The 19,556-nt window shown below is 36.5% G+C and overlaps 1 protein-coding gene across 10 annotated transcripts in view; it reads left to right on the top strand.

The window, feature by feature from the left end:
• The window catches only part of LMBR1 (limb development membrane protein 1), a 78,575-nt gene that overhangs the window by 26,678 nt on the left and 32,341 nt on the right, over positions 1-19,556 (top strand). For 9 of the 10 annotated variants that reach the window (XR_012624071.1, XR_012624067.1, XR_012624065.1 and 6 more), the window contains one exon: positions 723-823. The exons of the other annotated variant lie outside the window; for it this stretch is intronic. Coding sequence is in view for 6 of the 9 variants with exons in the window: in XM_074831615.1 (XP_074687716.1) it covers positions 723-823 (101 nt within the window). In the remaining 3 variants the exon portion in view is untranslated. The remainder of the gene's footprint in view (positions 1-722; positions 824-19,556) is intronic. 10 annotated transcript variants of the gene reach the window in all.

Below are 19,556 nucleotides of genomic sequence, written 5' to 3'. Positions count from 1 at the left end.
GGGAGTCGTTACTGGTTTACCACTGGTGTCTGACTTCCAGCCTGACTTTGTACTGCTGGTCACAACCCTTTGAGTCCAGAAGCACAGCCGTTTTTCAGTCTATCTCAGAGTCTACTTACCTAGCTCATATTTCATTGATTAGACTATGAGGAGATTTATGGAGGATGATGTTGAAAGGCTCACTAAATATCCACTGCTCTCCTCTTGCCCACTGAGCCAGTCACCTCATCATGGAAGGCTGCTGTTATTGTTACCATGATACCTCCTCTTCTCATCTGGAGGTGATAATGGCACTGTGTATTGCTCATGTTAAAATTCATGGTTCGTCTAAGTTTCTCTTGAGGAAAAGTTATGGGAGGAAGTGAGTACACAGAACTGAATTTTGTGAGTTTCACTGATAGTAGTAAAATACTTTTGTCCTGAAAAACTTTTAAAATGGTTATCTAAAGAGCTTGGGATATTGTGGAAGTAGTCCACCTGAGTCTGGAGTCTGTCTCCCAAAATTTCAGACATTTGCTATTGTTTAAGTTGGCATCTAATTTTTGTTTGAAGATTGGGTATTTTTCAGCAATGACCTGTAAATAACTGTGTATCCATAAAAATCTGGCTTCTGTTAGCACTTGTATGTATACTACATCATTGTATGTAATGCAGGAAAATGTAATATCTTTAACTCTTTAGCTGAGGAACTTATAATGTATACTTTATCTTGTTTTTTGCAGGTTTATGGAATCTAGCTTCTCTTTTTTCGAATTTATGTTTGTTTGTGTTGATGCCCTTTGCCTTTTTTTTCTTGGAATCGGAAGGATTTGCTGGCTTAAAGGTAGGAAAATATTGTTAAATACAGAGTAATTACAATATGTATTCCATTTTCAGCTCTTGTGTCTGATGAAACTGAAATTACAATTTTGGGAGGATTTGGCAGTGGGATATGTATGTTTCTGTGAATGGGTATATACAGATGCGTGTTCCTTCATGAGCAGGTGAAGTGAGTATATAGTGTGTGGCTGTGAGAAAGCTTAAGGGGAAAAAAAAGTCCTTGAAAAGGCATGCATACTGAGATCAAGAAAATAACTCATCTCTTTTTTTAACAAAATGTTAATCAGTTTGGGTTTTTTTAAAATTATTTTGTTGGGATGCTAAAAGGAGAGAAGGTTCAATAAATATACTAGAAATAAAGTAACCAGGAAAAGAAGTACTAGCTTCTTACTAATGGGAAGGGTGATTAAATAAGATGACCCAGAGAAGACGAGCTCGATTTGTGATTTTTAGAGATTACAGACATCCCCAAAAAGGTTCAAATGTGGTCAATATTAACAATATGTTAAGAAAACTGTCTTAAATAGGTAGAGAATAACTAAAAATACTCAACTTGATTGAATATATTAAAGTTGAGAGGGCTGAGTATTCCAGTGAAGCATGGAATTTGGCAAAGCAATTTCTGAACAATAAGATAACAATTGTATTAATATTTGAGCTAAAGAAATATGAGAAATTACTATAATTGGGGGCATAGAAAAATGAATCTCAAATTGTAAATATCAAATTAAACTGGAATGACTGTCTGGGGACCAATTGTAGCACGTTTTCATTAATCGTTACCATCTAAATGATTACGCTTTTGTTTTTAACGATACTACGCTTGAGGGAATTCTGCGCCCTTTGAATAGCAGTTACTAGAAAGCAAACGATCTTGAAAAGTGGTCTGAAATCAGGAAAATTAAGTGCATTAAAGATGGATGCAAAAGACTGAATCATTGGTAGATCACACATAAATCAATGAGGGGATGGTTGTGGTGGGAAGGAAAACATAATTCCTGGTTGCATTGACAGGAATTGGCATGGAGGCAATGAAGTTGCCATATTTTTTTTTTTGTGGAATTGGGGAAAACTCAACTGAAGTACTGCGTTCAATTTGACATTTTAGTGTTCTTATAGACAATTAAGAGAGAAAATGGGATAAAAAAGAAAATACTTAAAGTACAGCATAAAGAAAAATTTTAATTCAGAGAATAATGTAAAGAAACAGAGATTTTATTCTATAGCTGAAGCTACTGGCAGGTTACATCGACTGGGCAATACAGCTGTGTCAGAAAGGACCTGCAGGACCCAGCCAAGATGGTGTGTAAATACTTGTTTGGTGTAGCCTGTTCTGAGCTGCTTGATGCCACTGCAGTGTTGCTGTGTATTGACCAAACTGCAGATGTATCCAAGTTACTTCAGTTACAAGTTTGGATGGCCAAGCTAATGAGTTCAACTTCAAAGGAGTTTGGTGATGAGCTATTATGTTTAACTGCACTTATCCAACTTGGCTGGAAAACACGCTCCTCTCCTTCCTTTATTTCGGGTATCTATAGGGCTAAGAAAACTTCTAGCAATTCATTTTGTCCTTTCAGTTTTCAAGTGGAGGGCACTCCATTTTACTTCTGACTCTTAAGTATCTAGCCACAGCTAATATATATCTTTTCTTCTAAAAAAGAAGTTAACTGATTTTAGTGAGGTTTGTGTCTCCTGCAGTCCAACCAAAACCAAGGATTCTCTGCATTAGCATATCATGAACGGTACTGCTGGTGTGTCCCCTTGACTTGTAGATTTCTGTTGGCTCCAACAGATGCATTATGTATCCTTGTAAACTTGCACTTCACATAAAACTTTAATAGTTAGAGCGTAACTTTTAAAATACGATACTGACTGTCAGTAAATCCCATTCAACATAAATAGGATCACAGTTACATGTTTACACTTGGAAATATTTGTAACTCCAGATAAGATAGAACCATAATCTGTCAGCAGATGTCAGGAAAAAGATGATTGTTGGTGCTTTAGAGTAGTTCTGCTTCTTCATGCAGGTAGATGAGATCAGATTTTAGTACCAAAACCCACCTGTTGTGAGGGGGAGGGAAAAACCCAATTTTGGGATTTTTTTTTTTTGTTTATTACTTTGATTTATCCTAGATGGTTTTGGTGCATCCCAGAAGCCAAGTGTGATTCCTAGTACAGGTACTCCAGGCCTTCGTCCAATGTCTGTTCTACCTGGCTGCTCTATTTAAAAGTATCCAAAATGGATGCGGATGTACTGAATTATTTTACCAGCTTTGAGTGAGCCCTAAAGCTATTGGTGAAGATGTAGGAATTGTAGTCCATTTTAATATGAACATACCTTGTTTTTAATCACTTTTCTTAGAAAGTAAGTGGCAAATGTCACTTCTGGACTAAATTGATAGTTAAAATTGAGTGTGCTATTCTGTTCAAATTCTGATGCAGATAAATGATTCTGCTTGCAATAAGTACTATATATATAATTTGAAAGAATTACATCACATAAAAGGGTGATTAGAATCAGGGAAAATTTATGGTTAGTTGAACTCAATATTAGATGTAAGCTTTTCAGTTCTAGAATTCATGAAGGCTACTTTCCATCTCTTTATTTTCCTTAGACTTTGGCACATTGCTTAACTCTTTTTCAGAGAAGATTTTGAGACCATGATTGCTTTGTAGAATTCTGGTACTTTAACAAATTATTTTGATTATACTTCTGCAAATTAAAAAAAAAAAAGTCACATTTTGTCATTCATCACATCAGATTAATGGGCCAGAGAGATGAAACATCATTCAAATGCTGTTACTCTTAACTGGCAAAATCAGGTTTTAGTGATCTCAGTTTAAAAGAACATTTCATACATTTGGCAAACCTTGCAACATTTAAGAGATGAGCTATCCACTGTAAATGTGAAGACATCCAATAAGGAGGTTTGGGACAGGATATGTGGTGTTTAATCTTTCAGTTGGGCATTGGATACAAGGAGTAGGGAAAGCAGTTGGTTCTAGATACCCAGCTCCTCTCAAAATTAGGATGAAAAAACTTCCACTGGAAGCTTTTATGCAGGTCATCTTGAATTTGTCATAGAATTACCTTCATTATAATGAATAAATAGGTCACTTGAGATTTAGGTGTGCACAGTCAAGATGTCTATTTGAAGGTGTTCATATAAGAATTGCTTGTTGGATTTTAATAGAAGGTCTGAAAATAAATGATTAAAAGAAGTTCAGTTCTGAAATGGAATGGATTTTCTCATTTTTTTAATGGATTTCTTTGTTCAGCTTAAATTGGGACAGTAATGTTAGTCGTTATCACATATGGGCCAAACTCCCAAAGTTTTTAGCCCTGTGTTTGACTGTTTATCATAGATTATGCCATAAAAGTTGATTTTATGTATTCACTGTAATGGGAACTTTTTGCAAGCTATGATAGATTTGTATAACTTTTCTTTCCATAGTCTTGTAAGGAAGTATTGTCCCCTTAACTGTTTAAGTTTCACGAATCAGAATGGGTTTGATTAACCATCTTCCAATTTACTATGGCTTTTTTTCTTGGTTGCTAGTATACTTTCTAAATGGCACATGGCCCCTCTTATAGACTCTTTTTGATTCCCCAGGGCAACAGTTTAAAACAACCAAGGACTTGCATATTGTGCAGAGGAGAGAAATACGGAAATTAGGCACTCACCATGGACGGATGCAGTGTTGTACTGAAAATCAAATTGATCCTCTGCTTAGTTTTTAATTAAAACCACTATGTTAATTGAAAAAGGGCATTTTGGGCCCAAGGGGGTTGACCATGCCCTTTTAAAGAGCTTAAATTCTTCTCCTTGCTATAGTTTATTTCCATTTAATGGCAGTTGCAGACTTCTGTTATCAGGAAAATAATTGTAAAGGCAATATTGGAGGTGTATAATATATGTATGTGTGTATGTATATCTTTGTACATATACAGGTACATGCCATGTGTGTATTTATGCACATATACGTATTTTAATGCACACATGTGAATTAGGTTTTTCAAGACTATTGAAGTGGTTGGAGGTCATTATGATATATTACACTTTAGCTGGTACTCTTAGCTGAGCTATTGGAGGTACCTGTAGTAACTTTAATCTCCTGCATCAATATTAAGAACTTCTTGATATCTTCCTATATTCTCAGATAAAGTCTGTGCATAAAGTTATACTTCTTGTTTAGATGTTCTTTCAATTCTGTCACTGGCCTTCTCAAATTCTGTAGTAATGAAACAAAGGTGTCAACCATGTTTCTTAATGTCATAATTAACCGCATTCTTTATCATTCTCTCCGAAAAAAGCAAATCTGTGGTATTTGCAGTTGAGTATCTGTAGTTCCCAGTACTGATGTTTCTATGTGTGATAACAGACTGCATAGAAAATTACATGTGCGCTGCTCTGTGAAGGAGGCAAGCATTTTTGAAGAGATAATTGCTATACCTTTTCTTGACCTTTAAAATACACTTTCTCTTGATGTAACTTCAACTGAAATTTGTATTTGTTTGAAGCTGACAAAGATAAAGATGTTCAGGAGTAATTTCCTTGCAAGAAAATACAAATAGTGCAATTTACTGCTGTGAGAAACTGGAATAACTAGGTATTGCATAATCATGAGTGTAGAGTTTTTAAAAAGGCTTTATGAAGTATTTTACCTTAATACTGATCTTTGAACTTGAAGTCATGGCATAAAGTTTAACATGAGCGACAGCAACATCCTGACCAATTATCCAAATTATCCAGACATCTCAAAATGTTCAGAACACAACACACAGAGTCTGTGGATTAAGAGGTTAACTCCTGGAACATCAAAAGAAGTGCATGATAATAAAAACAAATAGTACAAAAATTTGAGGTAACTTCCTTGCTTAATTAATTAGGTAGACCAGGTGGAAGCGAAGAGGCCAGAGCTGGTGCTCAGAACGTCTATAAAGCTGAGCAACATGACAGCACAATGGAGGAGGAACAAAGATTTTTTTAATATACTTCTATCCTGTGTCACAGTTTGAAATTGTCCTGGTTTATGTCCCTTTTGGCAAACTTACATAAAAGTGACCCTGTACTGTATTTTATGACCAGATGACTTTTTTCCCAGTGGCTAATTTGTATCAGACCCCCATCTTAAAGAGACACAGAAATGAGTAGGAAGTCCAAGCCGGTTTGTCTCAATGAGCTTTCATTGCATGCTTTCATTATTTTTGCTCGTTTTTGCCACTGATCATCCATAAATTGTTGGAAATGAGTGATTAAGGAAGTGCTGCTTAGTGTTAGTGGCACATGCACATTCTTGGTATGTTTTTTGTGGGTGAGAGGAAATCGCGTACTGCACAAACAAAAAGGAAAACTCCTGCTGGGAACCTTTCAAGGAAATTTAACTTGCATAATGTTTTGATCTTGGTGTTTATTACAGAAAATAAGAGTAATATTTCACCAGCTATTGTTATGTGTCAGCTAGACTCTCCATCTGCTTGCCTTTCCTTGATATCTCTTCCCAAATTCTCATTGCGTTTATTTTAATAAAAACACCACTTAAAAATGTAGCAGTTTATTCATACACTTAAGGCAGGTGAGATGGACCAGCGTTCAGAACAGTTTATTGCGTAGTGCTTGCTACTGTAAAAAGATTTGGCTGTCACAACTGCAGAGTCCTGCCTGTGTTAGCAGTTGCAGCATAGCCTGTGCAAGTAAAACGTGGTGTGTAGGTTCCTTTCCAAATAGTGAAATGCAGTGGTTTCTGCTGTTAAAGGCAGATTTCTTCCCTTCCCCTCTTTCATTGGAGCATGGCTTTTAAAAATGTGTTCTGTAGATAAAATTACTTATCTGGGGAGGGAGTAAAATGACGCTTTGCAAAAATATTGTTACTAGCATTTTTTGAAACTGCTTTTTTTGCTGTAAGGGTAAGGTATTGTTAACTTGCTGAGCAGCCACAGAGTGTACATCTTCCATCTCCTTGATATTTGAGTTAATTTGATATACTCTCTCAGTAGCAATGACTACTTCTACTCATGTTACTATATAATAAGACTTAACTTAGTTTAAGTTTATAATGTGTTGTGTTGCAGTGCATTGTATTTGCAAACTCTAGGTAACTAAACATAGTAATAAACCTAAGTGAAAAGTAAACTTGCCTTTCTTTTCCTTTCTCGGTGGGTATGGAAATTCTAATTTCTGTGTTTTTCCGCATAGAAAAGCTGTACTCCGTAGTTTTGCTGTGTGTACCAGTGAAACTCTGGTACAACTATAGGTGTAGAGCACTGTAAAATACGTTTTCAGTATGTGATGAAGCCAATGTAGGAAGTATATTCAGATTTAGTTTTGAAGTATTTACTTTTAGAAACTTTTTTGCTAATCTGATGCGGTATTCCATGGAAGGCAATTGTTCCTATAATACAAAATACTGGGGAAAATGTATTGGAAATACTTTCCAATATGAGATTATCTCTAATTAAACTCAGTCAGTTTTCTAAATTTGTCTTGATTTTTCTGGAAAAGTGATTTGGAGAGTGCAAGAATCTTGAACCTTGTTTGGAAACAGCATCAGACTTTGTGTTTTGGGCTTGCATGTAGCTCCAACTGCAATATCCATGGGCCACAGTGTGTAATGGCTCACCAAATAGTCTTGAGGTACCTTGTTAACAGTGTATGTTTATTTGGCATTTAAGCTCATATTTATTTGTCTATAAAATCATTCAGCATGAACTGAGACTTTAGTGCTCTGATCTCCATGAAATGTTTACTAGTATGTAACTGAATTATTTTATGTTATATTACAACCCATTTACTCATTCCATTAGTAATACCAGAGACAAAAGTTGTTTAATCAGTCACATCAAAGGCAGCTGTTTGGTTTTGTATTTTTGACATAAGCTAACATCTAAAATTCAGATATGAAGTCCAGTTCTTTAAACTGGAGTATTTTAAAATGACACCACTTAAAATTTATTAGACTTTTTTTTTGTTGTTTAGAATCAGATCCCGATTATTCTGGGATTCTGATTTGGCAAGTAGCTTGATCAGGGTTTTTCCTCCTCCCTCTTAAAATGAAAGCATACTTAACTGACAGTTATACAAACTGATAACAGTCTGTAAGACGTAAGGTGGATAGTTAAGGACTATATTTCACAGGAAATCTTGCATATCTTGACTCTGTATGCTTCCTGCTTCTGCTGAAGTCTCAGAAATGGCATGTACACAGCTAAATGTAGACTGTGTTTATAATTTGTAAAATAGAGGACAGGCACATCTAATATTAAGTTTAGAAGAGCTTATAAAATGGCAGGAAGTGCAAGATGAGGAGGTTTAGCATACTTGTTAGCATGTCACATTGACAAGTGTCTCCACTAAACTCTGAAAACATCTTAAAATTATAGCTTTACACTACCAGGTTCTTTATTTGCAGTTCTGCAGAAGAAAAAAAATTCTTGCCTTACAGGTATATTTAAGCAAATTTAGTCTGAAAAGAGTTATGTGAGTGTATGGCCTGCTTGTGATTGGAATGTGTAACTATACTGTAGATTAGTATGAGATGAAAATACCTTTGTCCGTAAAAGTATTGCAGGGATGTCTGGTTTTTTTGTCCTTTCACAATGGCTGTAAGACAAAGTGAAGTTAAAGACAGTAAGAACATGAAAATTACTACAGGTAGGTCAAGAAGAGGTTGGGAATGTTGGCTGTATTAATTTTTGTATTACACAGCCTAGACTTCAGCATGCATAATTTTTTTTTTGTGTTTGTATTTAGATTTTTAGGAACAAAGACTGTGCAGGACAGGTAAATAACACATGTATTCTTCAATATAGGGCCATGTCATGTTTCAATGAGAGCAAGATAAAAAGAAATTCAAGAATCAGTGGTTAGGAAAGAGAAACTTGTGACTGTTGAGGAATACCAGCTTAATGTGAATTTGTTTTTGTAAATACATAAAACATTTTATAAGGTTTTATAAGAGGTCTTGTTTAAGTCAGTTGGGGACATCATATGCAAAATCTGCCCTTCTTATTTTACCATAAGGGGATCTATGGTTTGTTGAATATATATACCAGTCCTGTATCTGGGGACAGCTGAGGGGGAAATAAGTGGATGTTGGTTGTTGCACACATTGGATCAAGATGTGATGAGATGTGATCTGTGCTCCGTTTCATTGAAGTAGTTAAATGTCAGTTGGTTGCTTCCATAAATTAGAATGTATGTCTTTTAAAGAGGCCTCAGTGTAAGCTACAATAAAATAGCTTAACAGGAGATAAGCTAACGGTATAGTTTGTTCAGCATAGTTTTTTTGCACTACCTGCCTCACTGCGCCTTCATTAGCTGAGGAATGATTCAGCCTTTCTGCAGCAGTTTATGGGGTTGAGATTATAATTACTTTTTTTGACCGACTCTTTAATGTCGATAGTAAAGCAAAATGTGTCAGATTAGTCTGTGTTCTTGCAACATTTTCATGTATTTGAGCTATGGAAATTAATAGAGTAACTAGGTGAAACAAGGATTGTTAATAATATTGGGGTAAAAATACTGTGCAAAGAAAATCCCAAACACACTTGGTGTTACTTCAAAATGTGGTTTTGTGACCATTACTTTTCTAGCATACTGTGAGAAACTGTATTAGATGACTGATGCGTTATGAGTACATAGTCATCTGTAAAACTAATTAGTTCTAGGAGCTAGCACTGAAACATTAGTTATTCCACCTCATCTGAGCCAGGAACGAAATGCATTGCTGAACTTTTGTGCTTTCCCCACTCCTACGTCGTTCTTAACTTGTACGTTTCTGCTGTATTTAGCATGCTTATGTTTAGTTCTTTGCTAAAAGCTTTAACATGTAGCTGGAATGGGATAAGATGTGAATATTTTTCTCTGCTGCTCTCTTAGCGAATAAGTTGAGTGGGTTTTTTTATGTTACAGTTTTTATTTGGTTTTATGATCTAACTTACGGAGTTCTGCATGAGTAAAAATAGACATGCTAAATACTTACACTACTTGTAAAGTGTACAGATGGTACAGCTACCAATACCAAGCTTGAATCTCTTCATTTATCATTGATGTAAACTGAAGTACTAGGTTCTAAAATACTTTTTTTTTTTCCTAAGACACTGTTCTCTTTTCTAATGCAGAAATGAGTAGTTTTCAAATTTTGTTTGGATGAAGCATTCTTAATGCCCTTCAGTTTGGTAGATGATCGCTGTATATCTAAAAAACCTGAGATGTATTAATTTTTTTAAATTGTGAGTTTATAATAAAATTTATGTATCTATTTCATTTAAATGAGAAAATTTTGCCATCCTTTGGGAAGGAATTATTCACACATGCAGGATCCCTGAAATGGCTGAGATTCAGGGGATCTAGAAGCCCCATCTCTTAGTCAATGGAAAAGGGCAGATGCCTCTAATAATTTGGCATGCCTGAGTTAGAGGCTTCAAGAAGGCAATGTGAACACCGTTCCATCTCAGTATTTGGGTTTCTCTTATTGAATGGTGAGAAACATTAAACTGATCTGCTGCTGCTTTTATTTGACCATGGTGATTTGTTTTATAAAAACATTTATTATATGCATGTTAAGATTTGAATGTTTGACTATTTTCACATTAGTCTGTATTTTCATTTGACTCTTCATTGACATCAAATAGTGACCTTTCAGGACAAGCAAAAATATTGTATCTATTTTAAGTCTCTTTATGCACTTTTACTTCATATAAAAATTGAAAAACACTTTACAGATTTAATAGAAATGTCATTTTAATTCACAGAGAGGGAAATTGCCATGTAACTTTATATTTATAGTGGCAAGTCTTTATATAAATATCTTGATCATAGAAAGGAATGAAAAAAATTCCCCAATAGGCTTCCTTTTATTAAATGAGACTTTACTAGGTAAACACCAATTTATATTCTCTCTCTAAAAACAATGTTGTTTTTCATTAATACTGATAACCAGCAATGTGATATTTAGGCCTTTAGTCTATATTACTTAGTATACTAGAAATACTAGAAATACTCCACACAATAGGGATTGCTCAATACTAAGAATTACTTTGGATTGACAGTGCAAGGAAGGAGCTAATGCATATGTAGTGATGATTTTTAAGGCAGCCAACAACTTTATTTACAAAGGAGGGGAGGAAGGAGGACCAATGAGTTTGTTTCCCATCCCTGGCCCTTTTTAAAAATTTTTTTTAAAATTTAAAATTTTTTTTTTGGTGTAACTTTTTGAAGGATTTCCCAGCTTATTAAAAGGAACTTCCAACAGTCTGGTTTGGCCAGTTCCTAGAAGTGTGCTTTTTTTCTTGGTCTTACTCACCCTTGCAGAGGGTTAGTAATAAGACCTTGACACCAAAACAACTTAAGGTTTCTCTTTATTTTAGAACTTTAATAGTGACCTGTATGCTTCTACATTCGTTTGCTTTTGGGAACTGTCTTTGTGGTTTTCTTTCTGCCAGAAACACAATCACAAATTCCAAGTTTTTCTTTATATTTTTGCGTTGCTTATCTTAATCCTCTGCCAAGCTACAAAGAAGTTGGAAAATATCTATTTATCTTCCTATCACTCCAGTCTAGCAGGAAAGATTCTTTCTGATCCAAAAGTGAATGATTAGAGGGAGACTCATAGTGTCAGAAATCCCACAGCTCCTGTGTTGTTGTTGCAGGTGGCTTTGGAAAGTCTGGGAAACTTGGTAGGTGGAGGGAGTGGAGCATCTAAGGCTAATTAGTGAGGGCTGGGCTAGCAAATGGAACAGAGGAAACTTGTGGGGGAAGGGGGTAGCACTGGGACAGTCATCATTTTGCTATGTGTATCCTTTCCTTTCTTACTTCTCCCCAAAAGGTTTGGGTTGTATGCTTTTACTGTAGTGTCAAAAGATCTGCATCTGTCCTTTTTAATAAGAGCTTAGACATAATCCTGTGGTTTTTGCAATAGTTTCTTTCTGTAGGGGAGGGAAGGGCAGGCTGCAGCAGGGTAGTCATGTACTCTGACAGCTGTAGGCTGTAATTATTTTATTCCAGCTAGTAGGTGTTTGCATTTTCTCTGATATTCTGTCTGGCTTTTCCTCATTTTAAGAAATTGGTATGTGTTCTGTACGAAACTCGGAGGGAATGTTTTTCTAATACACTATTTCTATATTAAATATGCAAGAGTGATATGTAGATATGGAAGAGCCAGATGTATGCTTTTTCTTTAAGTAATTTGGATCCATGTATCTGAAACAATTGCCAATAAATGGATCTTATGTTTTCATTCTTGGTGGAGTCTGTCTTGTATTGGATAATTAAATAGATCCTAGCAAAAAAAGTGAAAGAATTGGGTTTTTTTCATCCCAGACACGAGGATGCAAGTCTGCAAAGAGTCCATATTGGTTTTTAGGCTTATTTCAGTGAGTTCTTTGCATGCAGTTATGTCAACAGGAAAGTTTGATGGATATGGACCCCAAAGTACACTATAACACTGTGGTTTGGATACTATTCTGGGACACTGGAGAAGAGGGCCTAAGTTTTCTTTGGCAGAGGAGTCACTCCAGTGGGTGTACTGCATCCTGGATAGATGTCCTCTTCATCAGTCTGCTAAAGACAGACATCTTTTTTGGGTTTTTTTGGCCTCCAGTTGAGTGATTTTTGGTCATTCATTTCCAACTTGGCAGGCATAGTTCTAACGCTTATTGGTACGTGTCTTTAGCCAATACCCAAAGAATTCATAACGTTTTTTTCCATCAAGTTTCTTTAACTTTCACTTTGTTTTGCTCCAGTTCTTAGTTTTTCTTTGAAATTTCTATATTTTGTTAACTTATACTGTGTAGCTATTAAATTCTACACAGTTAAATGATTTCAGCTGCCTCCTGTTGCTCCATTGACAGAAGGGTAACCACCATGAAATTATTTGGGAAAAGATACTAACACAAAAATCAGCTGAAAGTTGCTGGGAATGTTTTAGGACTATGAATTTTTAAGACTTGTATTGTGTGGAAAATAAACTTTAAAATATGCTTATTGTGTTGTGATGAAAAGCGTTCATTTTAATCTTAAAATCCCCACAGGCTGGAAAGATTCTGTGAGGGAAGAGGTGGTGTGAGAGAAGACAGTCAGCACTGGTTATGGTCTGAAGTGTTTGGTTCTTGCATGGGCAAGGAAACTTCTTTCCAATTGCTTGAATCTGATATCTGAATGTATTATTTCTTCATTAAATTTTTTTAGCTTGCTCTGAAGGTTCTGAGTCATAGGCTTCTACATTATTAAAGTTAACTGAGTTTTAGTAAAACTACAGCTTCTGTTTTTGAGGCAGTAATTTGTGGTACTCTCATAAGGTAATGATCCCTTGACTTAATATCAGTATGCTGAATGTAATATGTGTTTCCATGTTACCTGATGGAAAATGGGTCTCCTTGTTAAAAAAAATTTTCTGCACTGCCTTGAATAGGTCAGAACAAAGATTGCTGTATGGTTTCTGACCATAGAAATGGTTAGAATGCTTGAAGCTGATCTCTTCACTAATGCTCACAAATTGAGAAAGAAGGGGATGTTGCATGCTAAAAATGTAATGTTAATATATAACAATCCCCAACTTCATACCTGCTGTAATTCTTTTTTAGCGCCTCCATTTATTTTCTGCAGATGCTAGCATGCATGTTTGTTGCAGTCAGCCTCTCACTGAACAAATCTTAAAGTTACTGGGACTCTTTTTTGTCACATGAAAACAATGGGCTTCATGTGTACTTTAAATGTGCCATGATTGCAGAAATGTTTCCCAGGCTTTCCCAATGGGTCAGGGCATGGTGTAAAAAGTAATGTTTACCTACCTTGCAAGAGGTCAAGATGTCCAAGCAGAGCTATGTTCAAATATTCAGCACTGTAGAAGCTTTGTTAGGACTCTCTGGTTTTGTGTGTAATGTTGTAATTTTTTTACTTTAGTAAGTTTTTTGGTTGGCTTTTTTTTTACGCAATTTGCAACCAAATTAAAATGTAGCATTAACTAGAATTAACAAAAGCCATACACTGGTGATGTAGTTCCAGAATTGTCCATCTTAGAGGAGCTGATAATGTGTTCATCAAAATCACTATAGCCAGGTAACGTTCCAGCAAAGAAATGCTTTTACTTGAGGTAGGGGTGGGGCTGTAGTTCTTTGATTTTTAACAGGAGTTTTGCCTCTTATGGAAAAAGAAAACACCTTGCAAGTTTTTCTACTCTTTCTACTCTTTCATCAGTGTTAAAACACAAGAACTCTTGGTAAATACCATCTGTACATATATGTTAAAATCCTTATAGCATTAAAAAGCATTAAAAATTGCTGGAAAATAATATTTGGGTTCCTAATCACAACTAGCAGAGCAAAAATTGGCAAGAAATGGCTTGATTGCTTTCACTTATGTAATTATTCTTTCCCAAAAAGTAACAACTTGTGAGTATCTGGCATAGGGTTGTGTCACTGCTTGGATGATAACCGTATCTTCCACAGTGTGCTTCCTAGATATATGGTGCATGTTTTACCTTAGCTCTGCAAGAATGGCAGTGGTCAGAGAATTCCTTTTAAGGCTTTCCAGATTTTGCATGTGACTTAATGGAGAGAGGAACAGTCAGCAGGTTTCTTGCCTATGCATTGTCCTAGTGAGTCATTGTAGTTGGGAAGGATCCCTGTGCTAACTGCTAGTTACCCCAGGCACCTGAAATCTTGTGGACAACCCATATGCAGAGCAAGGTCTTACTTGTTACCTATGCTAGCTTAATGGCAAAGCATTTTGTACTGTTACATTTATATCATTCAAAACAGTTGTAGAATTTTAAATGTGGGGAAAAAACCCTAGCACTTCTTACTGTCTCCATTATCAAGAAGTCTCCTTTTTTCTTATTGAAAAGCTGTAAGAAACTATCACCAAACACGTTCTCTTATAAAGTAAAAACCAGCCTCTAGGTGTTATGTGTGAACAGACATAGTGAGAAAAGTCTTAATGTGTTTGAACTGTCATAGGAGTCATCCTGCTTAACACAAATGTACTGGGGAGGAGAAATAGTTTCCTTAGTAATTATACTTTTCTTGTATGACATCAGTCATCCCTTCAGGACTGTTGTTGTCATTGTACTTCATTGGGCTTTTCAGCTGAAGAATTACCCGGTTTTTGGCCATGTGCTAGTTTTCAGTATGTTTTGGATGTTTACCATCCAGGATGATTTATCTGTGTTAATCACAATAAGAAAGAAATACGGTAAAATTTTGATGATGTTTTCTAGAGTAGCAAATAAAAATTTGTCAGAACACTTCTAGAATAATTAAAACCTTTCTTGCTAAAATTAGGCTTTTCTGGAAACATGAACCCTTAGGCCCGCTGCTCCAGGCAGTGTTAAGTAGCCCAGGATTAAACAGTATTAAAAACTTCTGAATGTCTCAGCAATTGAATTTTAAAGAAGTAGAAGTCAGAGTCAGGTATCTCTTAAGGCTGTACAAACCACAAGATCCTTAGAATATGTTTGTAGGACAACTTTATTGGTAGGCATGCCTTGAGAGCTTCAAATGCACTTCTTGTTCATCCCTGCCCACCCTGGCTCCCCCCCATTAGTGTACAGAGAAAATGATGGATATTACTACGTTTCTGGCAAGTTCCAGGCTGCTGGGATTGATGTGTTAAATATCTTTCCTTTAAAAAAATCATTCACTTGGTTAAGCACTCACATTAAAAAACTAGATGGATTTTGAAAATGAGCTGTGAGTTAATAATGTAGGTGAGCTGTTGAGTCTAAACTGCGAAACTTTGAAGGTTTTTTTTAAAAAAAAAGTGGGTGAGGGTATAATCTGCCACTCTTTTCCCCTGATTTTCTTCATAAACAGTTTAATTGTAATTTATATCAAATTGTAGAAATTAGCTTCCAAAAATTTGTATTGACTGTGGCTTTTTTTTCATCCTCTACAAGAGACTCCTTTTATGTAACTGTCAAGTTGTCCTCTCTGATGCCAAGCTTCTGCTTCCCTGACAATAGGGAACCACGCAGGTAATTCACTTTCAGAAGTCCATTTTGCTGTATGGATAATCTGAAACTCACTTGAGGAAGCTGCAAGCTGTTAGATGTGGTTTTGTTTTCCTGTTTAGCAGTTACCAAAGATAGTCTTACGTGCTTGTAATGGTGGAAGCAATGAAAGCTAATGTTTTGTTCTAGATACCTTCATGGAAAAAAGACTTTAAAATTATGCTACTAAAACTAAAATCCAGCAGAAGTGCCACCTTCCCTCAAATTGTGGTTTTTGCTTCCCGAAGGATGTCCCTAACTGTCCGTCCCAGAAACATTCCTCTCATTTTTGGATCTACAGAGAAATTTATGTACGAGTTGAAGACCAAAGATCAGGTTCTTCTTTTCAACGCTTCTACCTTTCTTTTAGCTCACATCATTGCTGTCCCATTCCCTTTTGCTTTTCTTTTTCACTTCCAGCTCATTTCTTTCTCATTCTTTTTAGTGTTTCATAGCCTTCCCCCTTCTCTGCATATCCCTGGGGAGTAGGAGCAACAGCAACACCTACAAAAGTGAGGATGCTTTCTGAGCCCCTTCTCTATAATCAAAAAATCTATTCATATCATGCTTGTATTTTTGAGATCTTCAGGAAGTGTCTGAGGATGTAGCCATGGTCTACATTACTTCATCCACTTTCTTTGAGGACTGTGTGTCCTGGGTACAGATTGAGATTTTCTAATCTTCCTGACTGGCAAATAATCTTTCTAATACTAGGCTTTATTCTAAACAAGCTTTTTTTTAAAAAAAGAATAGTTGGGGTTTTTTTTAGGTCCTCCTACTTATTTCTTTCCCACACCTCTCTCCTCATGCACACAAATGTAAGCTGAAGCAATATTCTTAGTGTATAGCAGTGAAAGTGTGAAAACCCACCACCTTACATGTATTTCCATTCCCCATTTAATTTTATAACTTCAAGCTCAATTACATTTTGAGTTGTTTGTGATTTTTTTCCTTTTGATATCTGGTATTTGTAGCACTAAAAAAGATTTTAAAATCTTGGTATGTCTGATGTTTTTGGTTTTTGTTACCTCTCCAACTTAACCAGCATCCCAGCAGTAACTGGCCAAGAGAAAGTAAGGGATTTGATCTCCTTAAAATTGCTATGCTAATAGGAGTACTGTGGGGGTCAGCTTGTCTTACTGAAAACAAAGCAAGTGTATTGCTTGAGCTCACTCTCCTCACTTAGAACTGTCTTACCAACGTATTTAAAACCAATATCATTTAGCCTGAGATGGAGGGGAACATTTTTAATTGTTTCTAAAGGCTATGGTTGTGTTCATCTCATAAGTCTACAGCATGGAAGCATTATTTAAGGCTGTGCAGTTAATGCTGTACTGAAATCTGAGTTCGATATTTTAATTAATAGTGGTATCAAGGTTGTTTTTCTTATGTCCCCCTCTAAGCTGTATAGACACTTATAATTTGTTTCAGTCTGCATCTTATGTTTGAATTCTTTAAATACTAGAACATAGGATAGATGCAAGCCAGTCTTTCTTCCTCACTGTGTTAATATCCTGGAGGTATCGTTCTGGTGCTTTACTGTGCAATTCATGCTTAGTTTGAAGATAAATCCCTCCTCCCTTAAAAGAGGTTAAACTGCAAATGGAATAATACGGAAGACAGTGAGTTAGTTGTGGTATATGCATTCTGTTCGTAATGAAGGACACGTTAAGAATGAAGTAGTATTTGTGTTATCAGATGCAGATTTGAAAGTTGAGATCTAGAAAAACTTTCTAAAAAACCTGGTGCAAGCTGGTTGGTTGTATTGTGCTTACTTTACTTGTTCTTACCTGTCAGAACCATTAGGAAAAGAAGAATAGATGAAGATTTGGACAACTTAATCTTCCTTCTCAACTGCAGTATGGAAAGCTAAAAATATAAAGTATTTTGCCATTTCTTGTACAGTCAGTTTAGTTTCAGTAGGAATGTTAAGCAGTAATCATAGGAGCTCATGAGGCTATTTCTCCCAGTTAAACAATCAAACTAGAAAACTCTGATGTAAAAGGTGACTATTTCCCCCCCTTCTTTCCTTATTTGCCCCTGTAAGTGTACATACATATGCACGTGCACACACACTTAACTTGCTGTGTAGGCCACCTCCTTCAGTTGTGTTGTAAAGGTTTCCTTTGTTTCCAGTTGCACATTGAGGATGAGGAATCAAAGAACTCTTCCAGTTGGTTCAAATACACTCACTTCTTTGATGCTAAGATTTTGATGCTGTATGACTATTTTTCCTTGCTTAGAATGCTAATTTGAAGTAGTCCTACATACCTACGCTACGTGTTTTTTCATGTTATACTCATTTGTTAATTCTATACTCAAGACAGGTTCAATGGTGTAGACTGAGCATGAACAACAAATGTACTCTTACAAGCTGATTTGAAATCTCCAGTTTTAGATGGAATTGTTGCTGGTTTGAAGATAGTGGACTTCTAATGCTTCTTTTCACACAAAAGAATGCAAGGACTAAATGGATTTAAAAAGTACAAGAAGTATTATGTGAAATAGAATAGAAGTAGCAGTATCTTCTGTGCTGTGAAGACATGCCATGACATTTGGCTCATCTAAGAAACCATAGAATGGTTTGGGTTGGAAGGGACCTTAAAGACCGTCTAGTCCCAACGCCCCTGCCATGGGCAGGGACACCTTCCACTAGACCAGGTTGCTCAAAGCCCCGTCCAACCTGGCCTTGAACACTGCCAGGGAGGGGGCAACCACAACTTCTCTGGGCAACCTGTGCCAGTGTCTCACCACCTTCACAGTAAAGAATTTTTTCCTTATATCTAATCTAAATCTACCCTCTTTCATTTTAAAACTGTTACCCCTCGTCCTATCCCTACACTGCCTGACAAAGAGTCCCTCCCTATCTTTCCTGTAGGCCCCCTTTAAGTACTGGAAGGCAGCTAGAAGGTCTCCCCGGAGTCTTCTCTTCTCCAGGCTGAAAAACCCCAACTCTCTCAGCCTGTTGTCACAGGGGAGGTGCTCCAGCCCCGTCATCTTTGTGGCCTCCTCTGGATTCGCTTGAGCAGGTCCATGTCTTTTTTATGTTGGGGGCCCCAGAGCTGGACACAGTTCTTAAGGTGGGGTCTTATGAGAGTGGAGCAGAGGGGGAGAATCACCTCCCTTGACCTGCTGGCCACACTTCTCTTGATGCAGCCCAGAATACAGTTGGCTTTCTGGGCTGTGAGCGCACGTTGCTGGTTCATAGTCAGTTTTCCATCCACCAGTACCCCCCAGTCCTCCTTTGCAGGGCTGTTCTCCATCCACTCATCGCTAGCCTATATTTGTGCTTGTATTTGTGCTGAGTAATATAATGGGGCTGTGGGAGAGAAGTGAAATGACTCAAAGAAGAAATGTTAAGCCAGACCCAAATGTCAGTGAAGAGGTTTTTGCTCAGGAAAAAAAAAAAAATCAACATTGAATTTCAAGGTTTCTTTGCATAGCTTTGCTTTCATTTAAATAAAATGAAATGTTGCTTGTATTTACCTGTTTTTTCTCTCTGTTCTCAAAGTCAGGGATATTGATTTTTGCCCAGCTCTTAAATTAGTGATGTTACTAATGATAATGCCCAAGATTTAAATTTTTCACCTGGACAAACAAAACCACTTTCAGCAAAAATAAGTAGTAAAGGTGTCTAAGGCTCACTTCTTAATTTTTTTTTTTTTAATTGTGAGGGTGCCTGAGCACTGGCACAGGTTGCCCAGGCAGGTTGTGGAATCTTGATCCTTGCAGATACTTAAAAGCCA

The sequence above is a fragment of the Strix aluco genome, chromosome 1 (assembly GCF_031877795.1).
Source record: "Strix aluco isolate bStrAlu1 chromosome 1, bStrAlu1.hap1, whole genome shotgun sequence".
Lineage (NCBI taxonomy): Eukaryota > Metazoa > Chordata > Aves > Strigiformes > Strigidae > Strix > Strix aluco.
The sequence above is the reverse complement of the archived record's forward strand: the minus strand, read 5'-3'. Positions and strand labels throughout refer to the sequence as shown.